We start from the raw sequence: 26,262 nt of genomic DNA on the forward strand, positions 1-26,262 counted from the left end.
ACTGTCGTAAGTCTATGTTAAGGTATCTGAGTTATGATCATCTCAGTGCTAAGATCACTCCAGAACACCATGCTGTGTTTCAGAATGTATTTTATGTGATGAAGGCGTCCATGAGCATCCTCCACAACATAGCTCGGAACCCCAACGTGAAGGGCTTCTTTAAAGAAAACAAAACAGCCGAGGTGGGTGCAAGCGATAGTACTTGGGGGAAAAGTTGGGGGAAACTGCATCTTTTCATATTTCATGTTATTAATTATCACAGTAGCACAAACATTAGGTATAATTACTGATTTGTATATTTTATATTTTACACCGTTTGTATTTTCGTTAAAAGTTTTATTTCATGAGACTCTTTAGAAAATTATTGTAAAATCCACCATCACCATGTCTAGGTAATGTTGCCCTGCATCTTGGCACACTGATAAACAAAATCAGCAGCCCCAAACAAGTGATCTGGCTTATTGCGTGAGAAGCGTTCGCTTGTCACACTGAAGACCCAGGTTCGATTCCCGACATGGGTACAATGTGTGAAGCCCATTTCTGGTGTCCCCCGCCGTGATATTGCTGGAATATTGCTAAAAGCGGCATAAAACCATACTCACTCACTCACTCACTCACTCACTCACTCACTCACTCACTCACTCACTCTTGCGTAAGAAGACACCATCTTGATGCTTGCATTGACATCTAAAGCTGAAACTATTTTCTCTTCTTTAGTCTTACATGTAAACTTTTCTCGATTCAAGCATCAATAAATGAATACTGGATTTGTTTCAGTGTATATGTGATCATGTGACTAAAGACATGCCAAAAGACAAAATGGCTACTGTCAAACTCATGACTGACTGATCACTCTGACTTTCCTCCCGCATTAAACTGACATGCTGTGAAATAACTCGAATACTTTTCAAAGTGGTGTCAAACCCAACTCACTCACTCATTCTCACTCACTCTCACTCACTCACTCACTCACTCACTCACTCACTCACTCAGGTACCAACACCCCTATTACCCGACCCTACCCGGGTACACGCTGTAGAGACCGGTACAAAATGTCCGATTGGAAATAGTTTGACTGTAGCCCTGGACAAAATGAATTAAGATACACTTATAAAATTATCTGGTCATGCGTACACTGAAGTTGACTGAAGTTTTATCTTTATTCAAACATTTAAAGTCAGAAGGAAAGTGTGCAGAGTCAGAAAGAAATGCAAACACTAGTCACTAATAGTCTTACCATGGAGTTCCAGATAATTTCTGTCATTAAACAATCATGTGACTAATATAACCACGGGTCCAGGTAGTCCTGTGGGTACCCGGGTCCAACTCAGTACCCATCCGACCCAAGTAACTGAGTTACCCGTCCCAGCCCTACCTGAATTACTGTTCAAAGTGGTGTTAAACCCAACTCACTCACTCACTCACTCACTCACTCACTCACTCACTCACTATTGACACAGAACAGGACGATGTTGCAATTTGAGTAGCCAGATAGCATTTCCTTTGTCACGTGAAAGCTAACAGCATCACGGGAGATCTTGTGGAATGGACTATTGCAATGGTGTTCCAATGCCTGTCTTTTTAAGCACAGTGTTCATGTTTGATTACAGGTCATTATGCCATTTATCAACATGAACGACGACATGCTGCGAGTGTTGGCGATGTTGACCTTGGCCTACATCGTTGAGGAAGAAGACAACAGCAAACTTATCGACGAAACAGGTCAGACCCTGATCTTTTCACAGAAAAGTAGGTCAAATTACGGTAAATGCGTGTCGTCCCCGATGTCGTCCTCTGTGTGAACGCCTTTCTTAGGAGCCACTCTAGGACGTTGTTAGGTCATCGTAGGAGCAACACTAGAGGTAACTAGGTCATCGCAGGAGCCACACTAGGAGGTACCTAGGTCATCATAGGAGGTAATTAGGTCATCATAGGAGCCACACTGGGAGGTAACTAGGTCATCTAGGAGGTAACTAGGTCATCTAGGAGGTAAATAGGTCATTGAGGAAGTAATTAGGTCATAGGAGCCACACTGGGAATCTAAATAGGTCATCATAGGAGCCACACTGGGAATCTAACTAGGTCATCATAGGAGCCACACTGGGAGGTAACTAGGTCATCTAGGAGGTAACTAGGTCATGATAGGAGGTAAGTAGGTCATGATAGGAGGTAAGTAGGTCATCATAAGAGCCACACTGGGAGGTAACTAGGTCATCTAGGAGGTAAATAAGTCATAATAGGAGCGACACTAGGAAGTAAATAGTTCATCGTAGGAGCTACACTGAGAAGTAACTAGGTCATCTCGGAGATAAACAGGTCATTGAGGAAGTAATTAGGTCACAGGAGCCACACTGGGAATCTAACTAGGTCATCATAGGAGCCACACTAGGAGGTAACTAGGTCATCATAGGAGCCACAGTGGGAGGTAACTAGGTCATCATAGGAGCCACAGTGGGAGGTAACTAGGTCATTGTAGGAGCCACACTAGGGCGTAACTAGGTCATCAGAGAAGCCACACTGGGAGGTAACTAGGTCATTGTAGGAGCCACTCTGGGAGGTAACTAGGTCATTGTAGGAGCCACTCTGGGAGGTAACTAGGTCATTGTAGGAGCCACTCTGGGAGGTAACTAGGTCATTCTAGGAGCCACTCTGGGAGGTAACTAGGTCATTGTAGGAGCCACTCTTGGAGGTAACTAGGTCATTGTTGGAGCCACTCTGGGAGGTAACTAGGTCATCAGAGAAGCCACACTGGGAGGTAACTAGGTCATTGTAGGCGCCACTCTGGGAGGTAACTAGGTCATCATAGGAGCCACACTGGGAGGTAACTAGGTCATCATAGGAGGTATCTAGGTCATCATAGGAGCCACACTAGGAGGTAGTTAGGTTGTCTAGGAGGTAATTAGGTCATCGTAGGAGCCACACTGGGAGGTAACTAGGTCATCTAAGAGGTAACTAGCTCATCATAGGAGCCACACTGGGAGGTAACTAGGTCATCTAAGAGGTAACTATCTCATCATAGGAGCCACACTGGGAGGTAACTAGGTCATCTAAGAGGTAACTAGGTCATGACAAGAGCCACATAGGGACTTAACTCATCGTAAGAGCAGCGTCAGGAATTAACTAGGTCATCGTTATAGCCTCATTAGGAATTAATGATTTTGCAAACACAAACTGCCACAGAATGTAAATATACCATTCATAGGAGATGCCATAGCATTCAGGAGTGTCTGGACATATATAAGATATCCTCGGCCATATTATGATGCGGATTCATTGTTGTACAATGATTGTCTGAATGCTTCACTCACTCGTATGAAGAATTTAGAAGCCTCGAACCTGAGTGGCTGATTTGAAAGTTTACATAACCTCCTGTGAAGGTGTCCTCAGATATTGACACAGAGAAGTATCGAATCAGAGAAAAATCTCTGATTTTACTGAGATTGTGTTTGGAACAGAATATTTGTTCAGTCCCTCCTCCTTGACATACAATTCCTTTTCTCTGAAGCCAACAATTTTTTTTCGTTCACGACACATTTTTTTCAGGGCATCTAGCATGTTTAGCAAACAATTAACTTTTTGGGTAAACCTGAAGAAAATTATTTTTCAAAATTTTTCCGAAACAGTTATTTTTATCTAAATATTGCCGTCCAACCCACCACCCCTGCAACCTGAACACCAAATGATCAGTCATGTAGCAGTCTAAATCTTCTTCGAAACATTTTGGGGTGTCTGGGAATTCTTGGAATCCTCTTGGGACAAGTAAGAACATGCTCTCTGCCTTGAGCTGGATCTGATCGTTGACGTATCCTGTGGGAATAGAGAAGCAGAGGGTGGTGCAGAGTTGTGTCCCTTAGATGTGCCAGGATCCGCTGATTGTGAGTTTGAATCATAGATTCACCCTGATTATGATCCTTAAATTGTCAGCACTATACCCATGCACTTTTGTGTGTCTTCACCCGTTACCGTTTGGGGTTTTCCTCCAACATTAAACTGACACATCATGATGAAACTGTTTGAAACCGCTTCAAACCCAACTCACACACTCTTAGGAATATACTAAGGACTTGCCTGGTCACAAGAAAGTGTCGTTTCAGGAAATATATCAAGGTTATGTCCTCTGCTTGAATAAAGAATCAGGTTCTTAGGTCTTCACCAGACAAGGGGGGCCAAGGGTGGCCCAGTCGTCTAAGGTGCCACGATGCTGTGCAGAGTTGCGTCCTTTGGGTACGCCAGAAACCTATGATTGTGGGTTCGAATCCCAGTTCGCCCCGATTATGTTTCTAGGTTTGTCAGCACCATACCCGTGCTCGTGGGTTTCACCAAAGTGGTAAACGTCTGAGACCTGCATCACTTCGGGCTTTCCTCCCACATTAAGCTGACACGCCGCGATATAACTTGAATACTGTTAAAAACGGCGTTAATCCCAACTCACACATTCACTCACTCACTTCACCAGACTAGTGTATTCCAGATAACTGATTATCTGCCTATCTGGGTCATATTCAAAGTAGAACCAGAATATTTAATCCTGCAGAAAATATTAGGCCTGTTTGTTTGGCAGCAACCATTTTCTGGATTATCTCCCCTTTGTTTGACATTTAGATGTAACATTATTAAATGCATTCAGACCGTTTCTGTCACAATCCACGAAGCACTTCCTGGATTACCTCCCCTGATATTTAATTGCAAATACCCCAACAAAGTTAGTGGAAAGCGTCGTTCTAAGGAAGGTGCCACAGGGAGAACCCTGGGTAGAACCTGTTTACAGGAGGGTACCTCGCTAATACAAGAAGGCGGCCATATTTTCTGTACAGTGCCGAGATATACAAAAACATTTCTGCTTTTGAGATTAAGGTTGGTTCAACCTTAGAAGTTTGTGAAAGCTATAGGCTTTTATGATCAGGATCAATTCAATATGTGTTTTATGAATAATACCGATCTTTACTGCCAGAAGTTATGTATTGCCACACAAGTTCATGCTTACGGTTTATTCCTCACCTGTTTCCATTGCCCAGTTTTTTCAAAATCATCAAGAAATGTATCTCATTACTACCTCTGATTTTCCCCTCTTGTCGGGTATAAATGTTATTTTAATTCTTTTAAACCTTTGTGATCTCATGATATAATTTCCAAAAAATGTGTTCTACTATTCCTGGGTGCTGTGCTGGAAATGAATTTACCTTCTTGGGTTAATGAGGTGCAAACCTTCATGTGCACAGGGCCCCCGTGAAGATCCAAGTTAGAATTGGTCTTCAGCAATCTATGCTTGTATCCCCCGGGAAGATCCGTGTTAGAAATGGTCTTCAGCAATCCATGCTTTTCTCCCCCCAGGGAAGATCCGTATTAGAAATGGTCTTCAGCAATATATGCTTGTCTCCCCCTGGGAAGTTCCGTGTTCGAACTGGTCTTCAGCAATCCATGCTTGTCTCCGTCAGGAAGATCCATGTTCGAACTGGTCTTCAGCAACCCATGCTTGTCTCCGTCAGGAAGATCCGTGTTCGAACTGGTCTTCAGCAACCTATGCTTGTCTCCGTCAGGAAGATCCGTGTTCGAACTGATCTTCAGCAATCCATGCTTGTCTCCCCCCGGGAAGATCCGTGTTCGAACTGGTCTTCAGCAACCCATGCTTGTCTCCGCCAGGATGATCCGTGTTTGAACTGGTCTTCAGCAATCCATGCTTGTCTCCCCCCGGGAAGACCTGTGCTCGAACTGGTCTTCAGCAATCCATTCTTTTCTCTGTAAGGAAGATCCAGGTTAGAACTGGTCTTCAGCAACCCATGCTTGTCTCCCCCAGTGAAGATCCATTTTGAAATGGTCTTCAGCAATACATGCTTGTCTCCGCCAGTGAAGATCCGTGTTTGAACTGGTCTTCAGCAACTCACGCTTGTCTCCGCCAGTGAAGATCCGTGTTCAAACTGGTCTTCAGCAATCTATGCTTGTCTCCGCCAGGAAGATCCGTGTTTGAACTGGTCTTCAGCAACTCATGCTTGTCTCCGCCAGGAAGATCCGTGTTAGAATTGTCTTCAGCAACCCATGGCTGTAATAAGAGCCTGGGTCATGATTTCACTCACTGGATTGTCTGGTCAAGACTCAATTATTTACAGGCTGCCATCATATAGCAGGAATATTGCTGAGTGTGGCGCTAAGCAACAAACAAATAAACAAGTAAAAAAACAAAACAAATAGTAGTAAACATCCTTACAATGATCCTTTCTGCAAGGTCCACAGTTTTCATCATTCATCAGACATGGATTACCTCCCCTACATAACTCTTGCATGCCGGTGACGGGAACCTCTGTGTGTTTTGCATGAAGCGTTTTCTAATGCACACTCTAGCGTACATCTACAGAATGCTCACCCCCATATAACCAACTGCTTACTATGTGTGCTCATATATACCCCGGGAATTACAACGTTTATACACTGGCAGGGAGGCTTTGTTCATGTTCACGACCGCTGGACAGGAGATTGATTCCATTAAAACCTAGCGATTACGTGTTTAGTTTTGGCGTCTCAGAATGTTTCCCCTTTTTTAACCCATTTCATCCATATTAAATTTTGCGAAAGGAATTTTTACAATTGTTTTAATTATTCGTTATGTCAGTTTTGAAATATAGAGATCAATATTGTCATATGTAGCCAAAAATGGGTGTCTGATATATCAACATCTGTTTAAGAACATAATTTGAAAAATTGGCGTTAAAAATGTATGCAACAAAAAATAGGATATAATTTAATCAGACACAAAATGTAAAATAATAAGTAAATAATTAAATTTAAAGAAAGACTCATCTAAATGTCTTGTTCAATGATGATGTGTATTGCCTCCAGGTACAATAAAGAATGTAGTCATGTGGATTGGCAAGGCATTGGACAACCCGAAGAGGCGGTTCAAGGGATTTACCCCCCAAGAGTTGACACAAGGCTTGGACAAGCTTGCAGTCAATGATGGCAACAAGTTGAAGGTGGGTAGTCACACAGGACGTCTACTGGGTGGGTGAGGGGGGAGAACATCTTCCCAGATCATAGAGGAACGCAGCATCCCTCTGTACAACCCTGTATTATATCTCCCCATATCTCCCCAGATCATAGAGGAAGGCAGCATCCCTCTGTACCACCCTGTGTTATAACTCCCCATATCTCCCCAGATCATAGAGGAACGCAGCATCCCTCTGTACAACCCTGTATTATATCTCCCCATATCTCCCCAGATCATAGAGGAAGGCAGCATCCCTCTGTACAACCCTGTGTTATAACTCCCCATATCTCCCCAGATCATAGAGGAAGGCAGCATCCCTCTGTACACCCCTGTGTTATAATCTCCCCATATCTCCCCAGATCATAGAGGAAGGCAGCATCCCTCTGTACAACCCTGTGTTATATCTCCCCATATCTCCCCAGATCATAGAGGAAGGCAGCATCCCTCTGTACCACCCTGTGTTATAATCTCCCAATATCTCCCCAGATCATAGAGGAAGGCAGCATCCCACTGTACAACCCTGTGTTATATCTCCCCATATCTCCCCAGATCATAGAGGAAGGCAGCATCCCTCTGTTTATGAAGATGCTTCTGAGTGATAATGACAAGGAGCAGAGCACGACGGCGCGATGTGTCTGGACGCTGGCGTTCGACAAGGATGTGAGGAAGGAGCTGTTCGAGACGGAGAACATGATGAGCACGCTGGAGAAGCTGCTAGAAAACCAGCACAAGGACGTCAAGAAGAACGCTCAAGGTGCATTGTGGGTACTCACGGGCAAAGGAGATGCACCCACAGACAGTGAGTACACCCGGCGTTTTTCATAACTTAAGTTGAATACTCGACCATGTGTAGTGGAACTTGTCAACTTTTACTGTGTTATAATGTTATGTAAGCAGGGTTGAAAAAGTGCCCTCTTCATCAATGTTCTGAGCACCCATGGGGGATATGATGGCAGATACAGTGTATGGATTTTGGTACCGAAGTCAATATATGGAAATGCAGGGGGCAATGGAAGAAAGAGAAAAGTGGAATTTGTTTTGTAATTAATCTTTTAGTAAGTTTATTTTCTGTTTTGTAGGCCATCGGCCCCTGTATACAGTTGATACAACAATATCATAAATATGGCAATTAAGCGGTAGACGACACAATATACTTACTATCAAGTGCATATTTACATTTCAGAGCTTCTTTTACGAACTTAGTACATCATTAGAAGTCAGTTATTTATGAAATTTACAAATGTTTGATGAAATATGCCACTTCGGTATGTACTTATTTCTCAACAATTGCCTCACAATGAAATATGAAATGGAGTTCATCTTCAGTGCTATTAGAATTACTCATCCTACAAATTTGGTTAACAGTTATAGCTTCTTTACATCTGATATTACAACGCAACGGCGGTTCATGCACTCTCAACAAACATATATATATCTTCTTTATTCCCTAACATTGATGTTTGTAACATAATATTCAACAGTCAGCAATGACTTAATATTCCTATAATGTTGTTTTGAATCATTGATAATACTGCAAATGTTTTGTTTTCCACAATCTTCTAATCTCTGTCTGAACATCGACAGAAAATATGAAATATCTCCAATATCATGGCTAACCCATGCATATCCGAAACCATATGTGTTACGACATCAATCTTACACAGGATGCCCATGTCTTCCTTCCTGCTGAATCTAACGTCTAACTGAATCTACTTTAGGTAACATTGTCTTGGGTAACGATCATCTGACATTTGTAAATGGATTTGTAAAATTTAAAAAAAGCTGTTTTGAAGTTTGTAGGTTCACGTTAGACAATGTCCTGAGACAATTTCTGAGAAACCTGTCATTTGTTGTGGATGGATGGGTAAGGAAAGTTATGGAAATGTTTGAAAAGAAAATTTGGGAGAGAATCATGTGATTTATTTATATTTTAGTATTGATAAGATCAATAGTATTTTCAGGATAAAAACACTTCTTCAATCTTTGCAAGGGTCGTGAAATGTCAAATACATTTAGGGCTGCTACATTTTGTCCAACATGGAGGATCTCAGCCCCTCCCACAATAATACAGTGCCAGTCCTCACGTTGTCTGTGGAAGTTGACTGTGGTGGACATATCATTGAGTGATTGATGGTGTTTGTTTCAGAAACAAAAGGACCGCCACGGGGGAAGAACCACATCTTCATCAGTTACTCCTGGAACGAGCAGGAGAAGGTCCTGGAGATTCGGGACAAACTCAGGGTGAGTGTCAGTACACTGTCAGTATACTGTGTCTGAGTGGGGTATTCATGTTAAACTACAGGATGGAATCTCAGTGGGCAGGCACTATCAATCGGCATCAGTCCGGACTAGTACAAGTAGCCCCTAAATTGTGAAAAACTATTTCGATCTGCGTAGTTATCCTTTGTTTACATTGGTTGTATGGCTCCACGTGCTGTCATCGAAGCCCTGCGGAGAGCTAGCTTTACGTACACTTTGATGTGTAAATATGTATTGTCATGCAACTCACTGTTGCAGTTGGAGTAGCATATTTATATGATTATGCAAAACAATATGTAAAGCACCCCCAAATACTTGCATTAGTCCATTCTATTCTAATTTCTGAAAAGTGTGTTTGTTTACAAACAAGAGAATAGTCTGGTCACATGTTATGCAAATTAGACTGTGGAGGTGGTGTCACCAACTGCGCTGGAGTGTTCTAACAAGCAGTGCTAATATTGTTTGATTGGATTAAGGTAATTTTAGATTGAGGTAAGGATATGTATCATTCCACTGGGGATGGATGTGGGAAATTGCATTGATATTGAGTCACATTTTTGGCTAAGGTTCAGCAGTCGTATTAATTAGGAGACGCATTAATTTCAAGATTTACAGTATCAATGCCTTATGAAGATTTAGCGTAACTTGATTAAACTACAACTTTTATGCGGATGTCTTTCTGTCACTGAGTAGAGGTCATGTCACTTTTTGTATTTTCAGGCGGAGGGATATATTGTTTGGGTGGATGTGGATGAGATGGGGGGATCCACGCTGCAGGCGATGGCAGAGGCTGTTGAGAATGCTGCAGTTGTCCTTGTGTGCATGTCGGAAAAATACAAGCAGAGTCCCAACTGTAGGACAGGTGAGACTATATGTAGTTGTTAAGATAGTAGCATATCTGATGACATGCAAGCAGTGTCCCAACTGTATGACAGGTGAGGCTATATGTAGTTGTTAAGATAGTAGCATATCTGATGACATGCAAGCAGTGTCCCAACTGTATGACAGGTGAGACTATATGTAGTTGTGAAGATAGCAGTATTTCCGATGACATGCAAGCAGTGTCCCAACTGTATGACAGGTGAGACTATATGTAGTTGTGAAGATAGTAGCATTTCTGATGACATGCAAGCAGTGTCCCAACTGTATGACAGGTGAGACTATATGTAGTTGTGAAGATAGCAGTATTTCCGATGACATGCCCAGGGCATTCTCAAAATTAGAAATAGGGGCCTCTTTTAAGAATATAATTTTGGTGAAAGAGTTGAAAGATTGTAAATTTCGTGGTTTATGATGACAGCCTGAAATTATACTGAAGAAAAATCTGTGTGTATTATACAAGACAGATATATTTTTCCAGAATTGTATTGCCCATAATTAAGGGTGTATATATCACATGAGTGTGTATTATACATGAATAAATAAGTCTTGTGTACATTGATCAATCAAAAGTGTGCTAATTAGGATCATTCACTAGCGAATATATTAGCAAATATCACCATGGGCGCTTATTAGAGCGGGGTGCTTATTACGTCAAATACAGTTTATGATATCACCATTCTTGAGAGAGATGCTATCAGTTTTTCATCAATCGGCAGAGATAGTGGGTTCATTTCACTGATAGATTGACTATCTCACTGCCATTTATATAATAAAATACCATATCGACCACTTCATTGGAGGGGGCACGGGTGGCCCAGTTGTCTAAGCCGCTGCGATTTACTGTGCCTTGGGCACGCCAGAAACCTATGGTTGTGGGTTCAAATCCCGGTTCGCGCCGATTATGTTTCTAGTTTTGTCAGCACCATACCCCTGCTCGTGGGTTTCACCGAAGTGGTAAACGTCTGAGACCTGCATCACTTCGGGCTTTATGCTGACATGCCATGATATAACTGGAATACTGTTAAAAACGGCGTTAAACCCAACTCACTCACTCACTCACTCACTCAATCACTCACTCACTCACTCACTCACTTCATAAGAATGAATCAATGTATCTGTCCTTCTCCCCACAGAGGCGGAGTACACGTTTCAGTTACGGAAAGACTACATCCCACTGATGATGCAGAAGAAGTACCGGCCAGATGGCTGGCTTGGGATGATCCTCGGTGCCAAGTTGTTCTTTGACTTTAGTGGGAAATACCCCTTTGAGAAATCCATGTCTGGTATGCTGAAGGAGCTCCGAGGACGTGGTAAAAGGTCAAATGTGCTTCAATCACAATCAACAGGTAAGTGAAAAAATAATAGCAACAAATCCTTTCCATATTCATAAGAAATACCTGCTAATAGCAGAGTCGATTGTTCAATTCCGACCATATATTGAGCCTGTGGTTATGAAAACTATCAAATAGTAATGATACCAGGTGTTCCCGAAAAGGTGAGCATATCCTGCCCCTCCAGTGACACCCATCACAAACACATGCAAAGGCAAGTCAAATGTTCACCTGGAAAAACACTGGAACATATAGTACATGTCAAAATAGGGAACTGCATCAGACAACATTTTTGTCACTGAAGAAAAATTTGGTTCACTTCGAACTGGTGTCTTCATAGAGAATCCCACAAGAGTCAATAAAGTGTCACACTCTCAGGCTTGCCGAAAATGTGTAAACTTCTATTGATGTGTGTTTGATATCAAAATGGTTGTGAAATTGATGAATTTTTTATCGAACATCGTTTTTCCAAGAGTAATAGCCAGTGTCTTGAGGGGGAACAAAGTACAGCTCACCAGCTTCAGTGGCAGAGAGAATTGTGATGTCATTTGATTACATCGTCATGGTGACGGATGATGTCACAATAGTCTTCAAAGCATTGTGATGCAATTTCATTGTAACAATGTCTCCGAGGAGATACCAATTTCTTTGTCTCCAAGGAGATTTCACTGATCTCTCCAAGCAATGGATGATAAATGATGATGGACCTGTTGCTGTAACAACATCAATCATCATGAACTTCAAATACAAATAAGTGTCTAACTCATCACTGACCTGAACAACTTTATGCTAAGTAGAAACTATTGAGCTACTCCAAATTGTTTTTGTATTTATCTATCCAATCTAATCAAACCATCTGTAAATAAAAGTGCCAAGACCCTTTCCATATTCATGAGAAATTGATTGTAGGATTCCGACTATGTCATGAACATGTGTTAATAAATCACTATCAAATATTAATTACACCAGGTGTTCACGAAATGGTGAGCATATCCTGCCCCTCCAGTGGCACAAACACATGCAAAGGCAAGTCAATTGTTCCAGTCAATTGTTCAACCAATAAATGAGAAAGGTTAAGCTGTTTATTACCTGTGTATAAGTGAATTGTGCATTACAGAAACAAGATCATATTTGACTTGTAGATCAAGTAGATGCACTAGAAAGTACGACCGAGAACCGGCTAGTGCACGCCGGCAACCCTCACCGCAACACCCACCCAGGCACCGAGCTGGCCATACCTCAGGGACATCAGCCTCTCACACACAACATGTCACGCGACGACGTGCAACGCTGGCTGGTCACACACCAGCTAGATGGGTATGTGAGATGGGGGACCAATAGTCTTCCGTTCTCTGGCGTCAGAGCGTTATAGTTTTATATTATGGTTGGTAGGTTGTTGTTTAACGCCGCTCTCAGCAATATTCCAGCTATATGACGGCAGTCTGTAAATAATCGAGTCTGGACCTGACAATCCAGTGACTGACATCATGAGCATCGATCTACACAATTGGGATATGATGACATGTATCAACCAAGTCAGCGAGCCTGACTACCCGATCCCATTATTTCATGTTATGACACAGCTTGCTTGATAACAGCGTTAGGAAAGTCAGAGAGGGAGGGAGAAGTGACAATTTTCAAACTCTATGTCGTCTTTAATATTTGAAATACATCTCAAAGTGGATTTCTATTTTGTTTTCTTTAAACATGTCTTACCACTTATACTTTGCATATTTTACAATTTATTCCTATTTAATTCCCTATCAATACTTCATATATTGATATCACAAATTCAGTTTTGAGATATCAATAAAACCGATGTATTTTAGATATCACTTAATAGAATTATTGATAAATAGTTAAATATAGACATCTCAAATAAGATTTTGGATATCACTACATAAATTTTAGATATCACAAATTTAAAATGTATTATTGACGTAAAAAAAAATGAATTTGTGATATCAATAATACACTTCTAGGTTCATGAAAAAATTATTTCTCACTTAAAGTCATACAGTGGTAAATAATTAAGTTACTTGTCAACAATATTGTCTTGCATTGAAACAAAAACAGAACATATAATTTTGTCCATATGCCTACTACAGTGATGGAGACAGAACTTTTTTCTGATATCAGCCCATGAGATGGGGCCGGCATGCAGTTGTTTCAAAAGTGTTGATTGTGATTTGAAACCTCTGATTGACCAATAAGGATCAAATACTTGCCAAAGTCAGGTCAGAATATTGAAATGATTGGGATATTGTGGGGGTTCAAGTCCCGTGTAAACCATCAATGACTGCACTGTATGATGGCTGTGGATATGTTTATTTAACATTTTTATGTTCCCCAAAACCCAGGGACAGTTGCAATGCCTCCATTACGCTCCTAACCTGTAGCTAGTCGTGTGTCCATCAGTCTTTCTGTGTACGGGGAGGTCGGGTAGCCTAGTGGTTAAAGCGTTCGCTCGTCACGCCAAAGACCCGGGTTCGATTCCCCACATGGGTACAATGTGTGAAGCCCATTTCTGGTATCCCCCGCTAAAAGCGGCATAAAACCATCCTTACTCACTCACTCACTCACTCACTCACTCACTCACTCACTCACTCACTCACTCACTTTCTGTGTACTTTATTCCCTACTTCATTTTTCCTGTTCAGATCCATCGCAGCCTTCAGCCAGTTTGACGGACGGTTACTATGGCAACTAAGGGAAATGAAACAAGAGGTTAGTTTGTTTTTATTATTTAACCAGTACGGACATGACGTATTTCACAGTGTTGTGTATCTTGCATATTTCCTCCTATGTTTACATAGTTCTGCTGTCATATTTAATACTTACAGATGTTCTGTCATTATGTTTATTCCTCACAAATGTTCTGGAATCATATTCAAGTCTTCACAAATGTTCTGCTGTTATGTATGATCCTTATGATCCTTCTGCCATAATGTTTGTCTTTACAAATCCCGACATGGGTACAATGTGTGAAGCCCATTTCTGGTGTCCCCCGCAGTGATATTGCTGGAATATTGCAAACAGCGGCATAAACACTCACTCGCTCACTCATTCTCACTCACTCACTCACTCACTCACTCACTCACTCACTCACTCACTCACTCACTCACTCACTCACGAAGAAATGTTCTGCCTTTCTCTGCTCTTATATTCAAATCCTCACAAGTTTGTTTAAGTCATGTAATATGTTCTTCTATGAAGGACCGCCTCCGTGGTCTAGAGGTAGAGCGTCCGCCCGGAGAGCGGAAGGTCCGGGGTTCGATCACCGTCCGCGTCATACCAAGACATTAAAAGATGGTTACCTTGTCTGGCGCTCGGCATAAAGGGGCTAAAACAAGGACTGGTCAGCTCGGAGTCAGTATACTGTGTCTGACTGAGGTATTCATGTTTAACTGCGGCATGGTACCTCAGTGTGCTAGCACTATAAATCGGCATCAGTCCGGACTAGTACAAGCAGCCACATATACACGTGCATGCACGTCGCTATATAAGTGCAATAATTTTGGACGCGATGTTAAACCCAATTTCACCTCACCTCTTCTATCAAGGTTGTAGTCATCATGGAATGTCTTGCCATCGTGTTGAAATGTTCTGTATCCTATTCCAGGCACCCGACTATTTCTACCAGTGTTTGGAGAAGAAACTGTTCATGAACCTCATTGATATGCTCCGCCTTGCCTCTGCCCTCGATACCCTCCACTGAACTGCTCCAAACCAGTTTGGGCTGGTCCAAATGTGCCATAACCAGATCTCAGTGGTCCGGACCAGTCTGCACAAGTTCACCTAGAACTGACTGTTTGTGTGTTTAATATGGAATGGATGTGCTAGCACTACAAACAACACTGAATACACCCCAAGTGCTATCATGTGGAGTATATGGCTACTGGCCATTTGTTTCTACTTCAGAAAGGGAAGGTCAAGGTCGATGTCAGTGACATCATCACCAGGGTCATAGAGTAACGAGTATTCAGGTAGCTTAGCAACAAAACTTTGATTCATGTACAGACTAAGAAACCTTGTAGAGAAGATGAAACATAAACTAAATATATGTATGATACTGGTATATTCAGTTGGAGACTGGGTAGCCTTGTGGTTAAAGTGCTAGCTCATGTCTCCAAAGAACTGGGTTTGATTCCCACAAGTGTATGTGAAGACCTCTTTTGGTGTCCCCTGTTTGGTTTGAATGTTGCATCATGTGAAAACATAATCACTCACTCACTCAAGTGGATATGGGTCATAGGTCCCACCAACTTGTGATCCAAAGACATTAATCTCATCTTGAACAATGACACGCTACAAGTACTGTCTCAGGAATCAAAAGTTAATGACTTAATCAAGTGAGACCTGTATTCCTCTGTGGATGAAGATAAAGGCCAACATGATACAGAAACCACAAACCTCTATTCCTCTGTGGATGGAGACTCACAGCAAGACGGAGACTCACAGCAAGACGGAACCTCTATTCCTCTGTGGATGGAGAATCACAGCAAGACGGAGAATCACAGCAAGAAGGTACCTCTATTTCTCTGTGGATGGAGAATCACACTGCAAGAAGGTACCTCTATTCCTCTGTGGATGGAGAATCACAGCTAGAAGGTACCTCTATTCCTCTGTGGATGGAGAATCACAGCTAGAAGGTACCTCTATTCCCCTGTGGATGGAGAATCACAGCAAGACAGAACCTCTATTCCTCCGTGGATGGAGAATCACAGCAAGACGGAACCTCTATTCCTTTGAGGATGGAGAATCACAACAAGAAGGTACCTCTATTCCTCTGTGGATGGAGACTCACAGCAAGAAGGTACATCTATTCCTCTGTGGATGGAGAATCACAGCAAGACGGAACCTATATTCCTCTATGGATGGAGACTCACAGCAAGACGGAACCTCTATTCCTCTGTGGATGGAGAATCACATCAAGAAGGTACATCTATTCCTCTGTGGATGGAGACTCACAGCAACAGTAAAAGCGAAAGTCTATTCTGCTGTGGATAAAAAGATAGGAGATCTTGCCACTACAAGACACATTAATCTACTTGTCAACATAGACAGACTGATATGGCTCAGATGAGACCTTTACTCTTCTGTGGATGAAGACAAACAAGTTCTTACCACAGCAAGATATAACCTCAATTCCACTGTGGGTGAAGACACACCAAAATAAAACCTCAATTCCTCTGTGGATGAAGGCACAGCAAGAAGAAACTTCAATCCCTCTGTGGATGAAGACACAGCAATGAAACCTCTATTCCTCTGTGGATGAAGGCACAGCAATGAAACCTCTATTCCTCTGTTGATGAAGGCACAGCATGCTACAGCAAGAAGAAACTTCAATCCCTCTGTGGATGAAGACACAGCAATGAAACCTCTATTCCTCTGTGGATAAAGGCACAGCATGCTACAGCAAGATGAAACCTCTGTTCCTCTGTGGATGAAGGCACAGCAAGATGAAACCTCAATTTAACTGTGGAAGAAGACACAGCAATGAAACCTCTATTCCTCTGTGGATGAAGACACAGAAAGATGAAACCTCAATTCCTCTGTGGATGAAGGCACATCAAGATGAAACCTCAATTTAACTGTGGAAGAAGACACAGCAATGAAACCTCTATTCCTCTGTGGATGAAGACACAGAAAGATGAAACCTCAATTCCTCTGTGGATGAAGGCACAGCAAGATGAAACCTCAATTCCTCTGTGGATGAAGGCACAGCAAGATGAAACCTCAGTTCCTCTGTGGATGAAGACACAGCAAGATGAAACCTCAGTTCCTCTGTGGATAAAGGCAAAGCATGCTACAGCAAGATGGACTCTCTATTCCTCTGTGGACAAAGACGCAGGAGGTCATGCTACAGCAAGTTGAAACCTCTGTTCCTCTGTGGATAAAGGCACAGCATGCTACAGCAAGATGGAACCTCTATTCCTCTGTGGACAAAGACACAGGAGGTTGGCTACAAGAACATGAAACCTCAATTCCTCTGTGGATGAAGGCACAGCAAGATGAAACCTTAGTTCTTCTGTGGATGAAGACACAGCAAGATGAAACCTTAGTTCTTCTGTGGAAGAAGACACAGCAAGATGAAACCTTAGTTCTTCTGTGGATGAAGGCACAGCAAGATGAAACCTTAGTTCTTCTGTGGATGAAGACACAGCAAGATGAAACCTTAGTTCTTCTGTGGAAGAAGACACAGAAAGATGAAACCTCAATTCCTCTGTGGATGAAGACACAGCAAGATGAAACCTCTATTCCTCTGTGGATGAAGGCACAACAACATGAAATCTCTATTCCTCTGTTGATGAAGACTCAGCAAGATGAAACCTCTATTCCTCTGTTGATGAAGACTCAGCAAGAGGAAATCTCCGTTCCTCTGTGCACAAAGACACTGGATGGTCATGCTACAGCAAGATGGAACATTGCCTCAGTGCAGCAGATGTCAAAGATGGTGCCCTTGTTCAGTGTGGGGTTGACATAAGTTCAACTCGGGATTATTAAATGCTTCCGTTTCAGCTTGAATCTGGAGAAGGAGATATCTGTACACTTATATGGATAACTGCACAAGGAACAGAGTCGTCCCTTAGGAGCTGTTGTTGGAATCCCAGTGTCACCCAGAGATGTGTACAACCACTACTACTGCTGCAAACATGTGTCATGCAGGTTATCACTGCAGACAGATACTCTGAATCACACACTTTAACATACTACACCAACTTTGTTCTTGTTAAATGGATGTGCTTGCCCAAGATTGTATCGAACTATGTTTTAAAATGAGGTAAGAAAGGATGTGTCTTGTTAAAAATATGCAAAGACTTGTGTGCAGGAAATTAATTTCAAGTCAGTCCTGATAACTTTGATATACTACTCAACTTTTGATAGGGATGTCATGAGTGTCCTGGCAGAGACTGAATGTGACTGATTTATTGGAGATGTCATATACAGACTCATTTTCAGCATCATTACAAATATTCAGTAATTTATATAACATTCCCTTAAGCTGCTGTTTTAAGTTTGGCAACAGTATGAAATATCTCAGTATCCCTTACAAAAGTTGAGGAGTATAGTTGTTGTTTTTATACACCACAGTATATTCACAAATATACTACTCAAAAGAGGTTAACTCCTGTCCTTAGATTCCTTTGAGCAGTATATATTGGTAAAACAGGAAAATGAATTGGCCAAACCTTAATTGTGATCGTAATGACGAACGTGTAATTGTACACGATGTGATGTGAGCATGAGTAAAGAGTTCTCTCCGAAACATCACATAGGTCATCCGACAAGATCAGACAAGGGCGTTCACACAAATCAATTGTTAATGATGGGATGGAAGCGGCAGAAATAACATGGTAATAGTTATACTATACACAAAGATAGTAATCCATAGGTCTGTGGTTGTAAAGACAGTCTCTACACCAGTTCTGAGATAAGAACTGTATGATGCTAGAAAATGGTCCTACGTTCTTGTAGGGTCCTAATAAAAGGGTCCTACATTCTTGGTCCTAGGTGCAATGTCATGCATTCTTGAAGTTCCTCAGTTTGTGTGTTTTTCCATCCTTGATTATCTCATGGCATCATGTCTCTGTTCTACCATTCTGTTATGACAAATACCCTGGATCCATTACCTCTGTAGCTTTGTTCAGGAAGTGATATCGCTGTCTTCATCTTTCTTATCAGCAACATCGCACCCTATTCATCTCTCTCATGGTTGTAAGTTGAGTGGACGGCTATTTTTTGACTAACATCTTGTCTCTCAAATGAACATTTTTAGAGAAAAAACAGTTGTTAAATTATAGTTATAAAATATAATAAAAAGGAGCCCATATACTTTCTTCATTTAATCTAGACTTGCCAAACATTATAGACTTGCATGGGCTGTATGGGATATATTTGTTTCAGGATCTGTATGACAGACAAGGCTATTCTCAGCATCACATATTTTGAATCAGACACAAAACAAGGCAATGGTAGCGAATGGTTCCATGTATTTATCATAACATAGAGATACGATGCCTTAGATATTCGAGGATAGTCCTGTTCTTGAAGCACTGGCTACATCCTCTCGAAACCATCACTGGTACTGCAGCAGAGGCATTATGGCTCCTTTCAGAGAAAGTCTGTGAACGTCAGTAACACCTTGGATATTCTGTATAACATTTTCCACAGGACTATTATGACACTTTTTTCAAACAGAAATATATTTGTATAAAAACTTTCATTTCTTCTTCTCATCCATCATTGGTGTGAATTCACAAGGATGCCAATATATGCTGTTTTTAATATATGTCTCCTGTGTATTAGATTTTCTACGATCATCCGTCATATGATAAGCTGCTGTTCTGTTGTTGAAGCTGATTATGTGTATGTTAAGTTTGAGTGTTGCTGAAAAAGTACAGGTGTAACCCCAATTTGACCCCTGTGAAAAAATATCCAGGGGCAAAATTTATTTAAGAATTTCCTTTCAAAAGATCTGTATTTTGTTTGTTCAAAACAAATACAAAATCTATTCAGTATGTATCAAGAAAAGAAATGAACTATTATTGAGCTTTAGAACTGTACTTTTGTAAAGAGCAGAGAGTATAAAAGACAACTACTTGCAAACAGTGAGCAATGAGTAGTCTGGTTGTATGCAGTATAGCGAGTGTGATGTAAGGTTAAAGCATTACTTATCATAGCTTAAATTAGTTCATTAATATTCATATGTCACACCCCTAGGTCTCAACTCAAGAGTTAACCTTTTCTGTAACTGTTTTAGAAATAGTCTCAGCACAACTAGTCATTACACTCATTCAAAGAATGAGTCATCATGTCCTCAAAAATATTTTCAAGAAAAACAACAAAATAAATATTTGGAACAATCCCTTATGAAATGAAAGAATATAAATGATTCTTTTTCTCTCATTGTGTTATGAGGATAAATTGTGAGGCATAGTCTTACAGAACCATTTTTAGAAATTTCAATTTTGTAAAGAAAATTACAGATTATCTTATCCAAAATGCCAAGATGCAAGGGTTTATTTATAAAGAAAAAGTGAATATTTATTTACAACAGAATTATGAATGTGATTTTTAACAAATCTTGTTTTCCTGTTTCCTCTTGTTTGCAAATTCAAACATATTTGAAATAATCCAATTTTGTCATTTGTTATTCTTTTACAAAATTTGATGAATATTAATCTGTAAAAAAGTAAAGAAATAACACTGGCCTTACTCATATTTATAAAATATTTTGATAGGGTTTTACTCTATGTGTACTATGCTGTCTTCAGATGTTCTACATCACGCCGAAGACCCGGGTGTGAAGCCCATTTCTGGTGGCCCCCCCCCCCCTCCCCCCGCGTGATATTGCTGGTGGCCCCCGCCGTGATATTGCTGGAATATTGCTAAAAGCGGCGTAAAACCTCACTCACTCACTCACTCACTCACTCAGATTTTCTATGTAAAAAATACTAATACAACTCAATGGTTGTCATCTATTATGCTTCAGATGCAATATATTATGTATTGTTAAATACCTTGAGCAATATTACGTACTGTTAACTACCTGGAGCAATATTTCTACAGCACGAAGCTGTCTTTGCGCAGATTTACCGTATTGTTGACTTTCTGTTATATATTGTTGTTCCCCAAACAGTATCCTTAGCTCAGGTAAGCATTTATGCAATTGTGCTAAATTATAATTATTATTGATAATTAAGATTTGTCTAGAAAGTCGTTGTTGTAGTTGTGCAATATAGAGGAAGAAGTGATTCATTGAATATATTTTGTTTTGTTCAATTATCAGTTTTGTCTTCGAGACAAAAAATGTTTGATGTTGTGTAATATGAATTCTATAAGAAGTGAGTTTTTGTTTTATATCAGTTGACATTGCATACAAAATTAGCTAGAATAAGGAAAAAAAATGTTTTGGTATAAGGAAGAACTTGCCCAAACTGGGTATCAATATTTCATTTGAAAACTTCAGATTATTGTATTGAAATATGCTGTTAAAATAGTTTCTGAGAAATTACTATCTTGGAGCCATTAGACAAGATATTGCTGAGTGCGCACATTCAACTTCAATGCAATTCACTATGCATAGTTGCTTCCCTTGGGCATGCCAGGAATCTATAGTCGTGGGTTCAAATCCAGGTTTGCCCCGATTATGGTTCTGGGTTTGTCAGCACCATTCCCATGCTTGTGAGTTTCACTAAGCACCTAGGACTTGCATCACTTTTGGCTTTCTTCCCACATTTAGCTGATATGCTGTGATATAACTGGAATACTGTTCAAAGTGGCATTAAACCCAGTAAATCACTCACTTAAACATACTAAGAGATTATAAATTTGGAAATTAGGTGATCAGGTGTACTCACAGTAAACAATTAACAACACCATAACTGACAAATTTGGTGATATTTTTACAAGCGATTCAGAACGTGAATTTGGCAAAATGCCAAATGCACCTCTTTTCAAGCAAGCTGTATCAAAGCTTAATTTGTTTTATGGACGCAACATTTAAATGGGCACTTACATAGAAGCGTGAATCTATATATCTTCTTCAATGACTCCTAGATAAATGGAAATGAGTATATACTGTAACCAATTAATGAAAATCCGACATTCGTTATCTTCGTATTTTTTATATGCTTGTCAGAGTATTTTGTCATCGCCATTTCCGTTTCTCTCATCCTTCAACCTTACACTCCATTAAACTCAATGAACGACAGTTTTGTAACCATTTTCATATTTGTACATGTACTGTACAGTTGAGCACATGGTCCGTGTCATCCACACATTAAACAATGATTGTACTATTTGCCTATCTACTGTTTATTCTCCTTCATCAAAAGGCCATCCAACCGATGAAATACAGCGATAGAAATTAGCACTGGTCCTGTAGTCCTTGCCAAACTGCCCAATAGTTAAGGTATAAGGCCGGTAGATATTTGCCATTATTAAGGGTTTTGCTGTTATCATTATAAGGACTAGAGGACTAAAACAGGTAGTTTCTATCGCTGAAATATGGCAAGGATTTTTGTTGAATGGAAATGAGTTTGTTTTTTCCCAGAGCGAGAGGATAAATGAATGGGTAGGGTTTCGAAAGAAATTTTTTTTTTTATAAGCTGCATGTAATTTAGCACTCTGAAATGAGAAACACACAATACACGTCCTATGTGTCGGGACAGCGGGTAAGGTGTTCACTTATGGCCTGCGTGGTTCTATTCCCAACTCTGTGAAGGTCATTCATGGTAATCTCGTAAATATTTCACATGTCAAGTGTTAATTAACAAAAGTGGGATGAAAGTACTACTTCCCTAACCAATCTTTTTTTCAGCAGTTTCACTTACAACAACCTTCAACAGTGTTTCTCTTTCCCTAAGGGAATCCTGTGGTCAGGAGTTTAACCAATCTCAGACTCCCCCATGGAGATGAAGCTTAGTGCGCCAACACCTATCTATCCTCGTTGGTTTCACGACATCGTAAGGGTTTGCAACAGGACGGGGAACCTCTCTCCTTTTTAAACTGACACGGATTAAGGCGACGAGAGAAATGTATAACCAGGTGTTCTCATTGTTTAGTACATGAATGAATGTTGACTCTGGAAGATCCCATTCTCCTATTCGGTACAAGTGTACTTAACTTCAATCATCAGTTATTTCCCTTTAGCAGGCTGAGGTAATTAATAAATGTATAGGCATTCGTACTTAAATATATCAGACTACTTTACTTTACTTTACTTTACTTTACTTTACTTTACAATACTTTACTTTACTTTACTTTACTTTACTTTACTTTACTATACTTTACTGTACTGTACTTTACTTTATTTTGTATTTCATTTACTTATTCTATTTATTCAACAGGGGGCACGGTTGGCACTGTAATTTACTGTGCAGAGTTGCATCCCTTGGGCACGCCAGAAACCTATGATCGTGGGTTCGAATCCCGGTTCACCCCAATTATGTTTATAGGGCTTAATCAACACCATACCCGTGCTCATGGGTTTCAACAAGGTGGTAAAGACATGCATCAGTCAGGCTTTCCTTCCACGCCCTTACATAACTGGAATACTGTTCAAAGCAGCATCAAAAACAACTCTCTCCCACACACTGTGTATTCAACTGTTTTTCAAAAATGAAAACATTCTGCCCAATTACAATCCACTTTGCATCATTTCAACATACATTGAGATTACTACAAGCCTGCTCTCGCAAAAAGCTCCCATAATACAATATTTACCAAGCATTCAGTTTGTCACGTCCACCGCTGCACGGGTACAATGTGTGAAGCAAATTTCTGGTGTCCCACGCCGTGATATTGCTGGAATATTGCTAAAAGCGCCGTAAAACCATACTCACTCACTCACTCACTTATACAATATAGCCAAGACCAGTTACTGTTTTTGCTCTGAATATGAGGCTGATCTAAAGTTCCCAGGAATAAAAAATAAAATATTAAAAATAGTATATCAAAATATTCTCATTTAATTTTTTTTAACGTCAAAACAACCCTGACAACATTTCATTTGCTTTTAAATTTGCAAAACGTACAATGCAACAGAAAAAATAACAAATTATAAAAAAACTAATAATAATTATCTTTTTTCATCGTCAAAACAAGAAATTTTATTGATCTGACCTCAATAAGCAGACTTAGGTGTATTAACAGGTGTATTAATAGGGTATGCACAGAGTGTACATTATAACAGCCAATACATTACTACAGAATGTATTGTCCAACAAATACAGCATTATTGCCCGATGTATTTCATCCATTACTACAGGGTGTGTTTTCATGCATTATTTAATGCATCAATGTCCATTATCCTTGTGTAGATACAATGACATGAAACCTTTGAGAAGTTGCTAATTCAGCAAAATTTTATATTCAAACCCACTAGTCATCCAGCCATGTGTATATAGCATATATCCTCAATCCTATTTAACTTATGAGATGCCCCCTACCCTGTTCCTGCCAAGTACTTTCACATGATGTGTGATAATATCAGATATTTTTTAGAATTGTGATTATGTTGTTATTATGTTATTATTTTGATAATACAAACATTGAACATTCAAAGACTTCAAAAAATTAAAAGTATATATATATTTGATTTCATTTAATTTTTAAACTTTTGACAAATTTTATAAATGCTTAATGGTCAGTTATATTAAAAATAATATTTATATAATTGGGGGGGGGGCAAAAGAAGAAAATAAAATGGGTCTGTTTTAGTGATGAAAATGCTTAACTATTTCCACCATTGGTGATTACTGAAAAGACTGATTATGAATTATTTACATGCATGGGTGTTATTAGAATATGTATGGAAATCCAATTGGGGATGTATTTCCTTCGTCAGTGAATGCGTGTTGTTTCTGTGATATGTACAGCATGCTTCTGTTATGAATATTACTTTTTGTTATATTTTAAGAATGTAGAATCATCAATGTTTTTGCTGTCTCAATATGTTTTGACTCTTGAATCTTATATGTCACTTCTTTTGGATTGTGTTGATATTAATTTTATTCAGTTTTTTACATATTCCCTCTCTACTAATAGAATGTTAATGAAGATGGTGGAATAATACTGACAAATGGACAGTGGGAAAAAACACTTTCTTGCTCTTAAAGTACTCCTCTTTATTGTAAAGTACTCAGTGAACATTAAAGTTGAAAAATATGTACTCATGTGTGTGCACACACTCACACCACACACACACATCCACATACACCACAAACCCCCCCCCACACACACACATTCTCACCACCGACACACACACACACACTCACACCACACACACACATCCACATACACCACAAACCCCCCCACACACACACACATTCACACCATACCACACACACACACACACACACACTCACACCACACACACACATCCACATACACCACAAACCCCCACACACACACATTCACACCATACCACACACACACACACACACACACTCACACCACACACACACATCCACATACACCACAACCCCCCCCCCCCCCACACACACACACACTCACACCACACACACACATCCACATACACCACAACCCCCCCCCACACACACACACACACACTCACACCACACACACACATCCACATACACCACAACCCCCCCCCCCCCACACACACACACACATTCACACCACACACACACACACACACTCACACCACACACACATCCACATACACCACAAACCCCCCACACACACACACACATTCACACCATACCACACACATACACACACACACCATATCACAAGCATGCACATACACACACACACTCACAGACACACACACACACACATCATACCATACCACAAGCATGCACATACACACACACACATCATACCATACCACAAGCATGCACATACACATCATACCATACCACAAGCATGCACATACACACACACACATCATACCATACCACAAGCATACACACTCACAGACACACACACACACACACACACACACTTTAAAAAATAATGAATAATCATCCATAGTGTGCAATAAGTTTTCTCTCATCATCAATTGTGTATAAAAAAAAATGAAGGTCTTCCCCTTGTCCAGACATACCCATGTTGTGTTACGCTACCTGTGGAGTTCCGCAGTATTAAACAACTCCAGAAGTCAGCAACCTTTCAGCATAACGTTTTGTTTTACAATGAACATGAAACAGACTGCTTGGGTCAGTAGTATTTGTTTCTGTGCTGCTGACGTTTGTCTGTTAGATGTTATATTTACTTTTACTAGCTATACATTGTGTTTACTATTAATGTTTTCCTTTTTAATAAACTTTTCAAATTTTA

General features: G+C 40.3%; 1 protein-coding gene across 6 annotated transcripts in view; it reads left to right on the forward strand.

Moving 5' to 3' along the window:
- Positions 1-26,262, forward strand: part of LOC139461213 (uncharacterized) — a 206,747-nt gene extending 180,485 nt beyond the window's left edge. For 5 of the 6 annotated variants that reach the window (XM_071242819.1, XM_071242817.1, XM_071242816.1 and 2 more), the window contains exons 6-15: positions 84-182; positions 1,611-1,722; positions 6,832-6,965; positions 7,529-7,778; positions 9,126-9,220; positions 9,959-10,100; positions 11,254-11,466; positions 12,594-12,768; positions 14,112-14,178; positions 15,074-26,262. In XM_071242819.1, coding sequence (XP_071098920.1) covers positions 84-182; positions 1,611-1,722; positions 6,832-6,965; positions 7,529-7,778; positions 9,126-9,220; positions 9,959-10,100; positions 11,254-11,466; positions 12,594-12,768; positions 14,112-14,178; positions 15,074-15,169 — 1,383 coding nt within the window. In that variant the 3' untranslated portion in view covers positions 15,170-26,262. The remainder of the gene's footprint in view (positions 1-83; positions 183-1,610; positions 1,723-6,831; positions 6,966-7,528; positions 7,779-9,125; positions 9,221-9,958; positions 10,101-11,253; positions 11,467-12,593; positions 12,769-14,111; positions 14,179-15,073) is intronic. The other variant, XR_011652878.1, reaches the window with a different exon arrangement.

Source organism: Haliotis cracherodii, unplaced genomic scaffold (genome assembly GCF_022045235.1).
Source record: "Haliotis cracherodii isolate W230 unplaced genomic scaffold, xgHalCrac1.p SCAF_14, whole genome shotgun sequence".
Lineage (NCBI taxonomy): Eukaryota > Metazoa > Mollusca > Gastropoda > Lepetellida > Haliotidae > Haliotis > Haliotis cracherodii.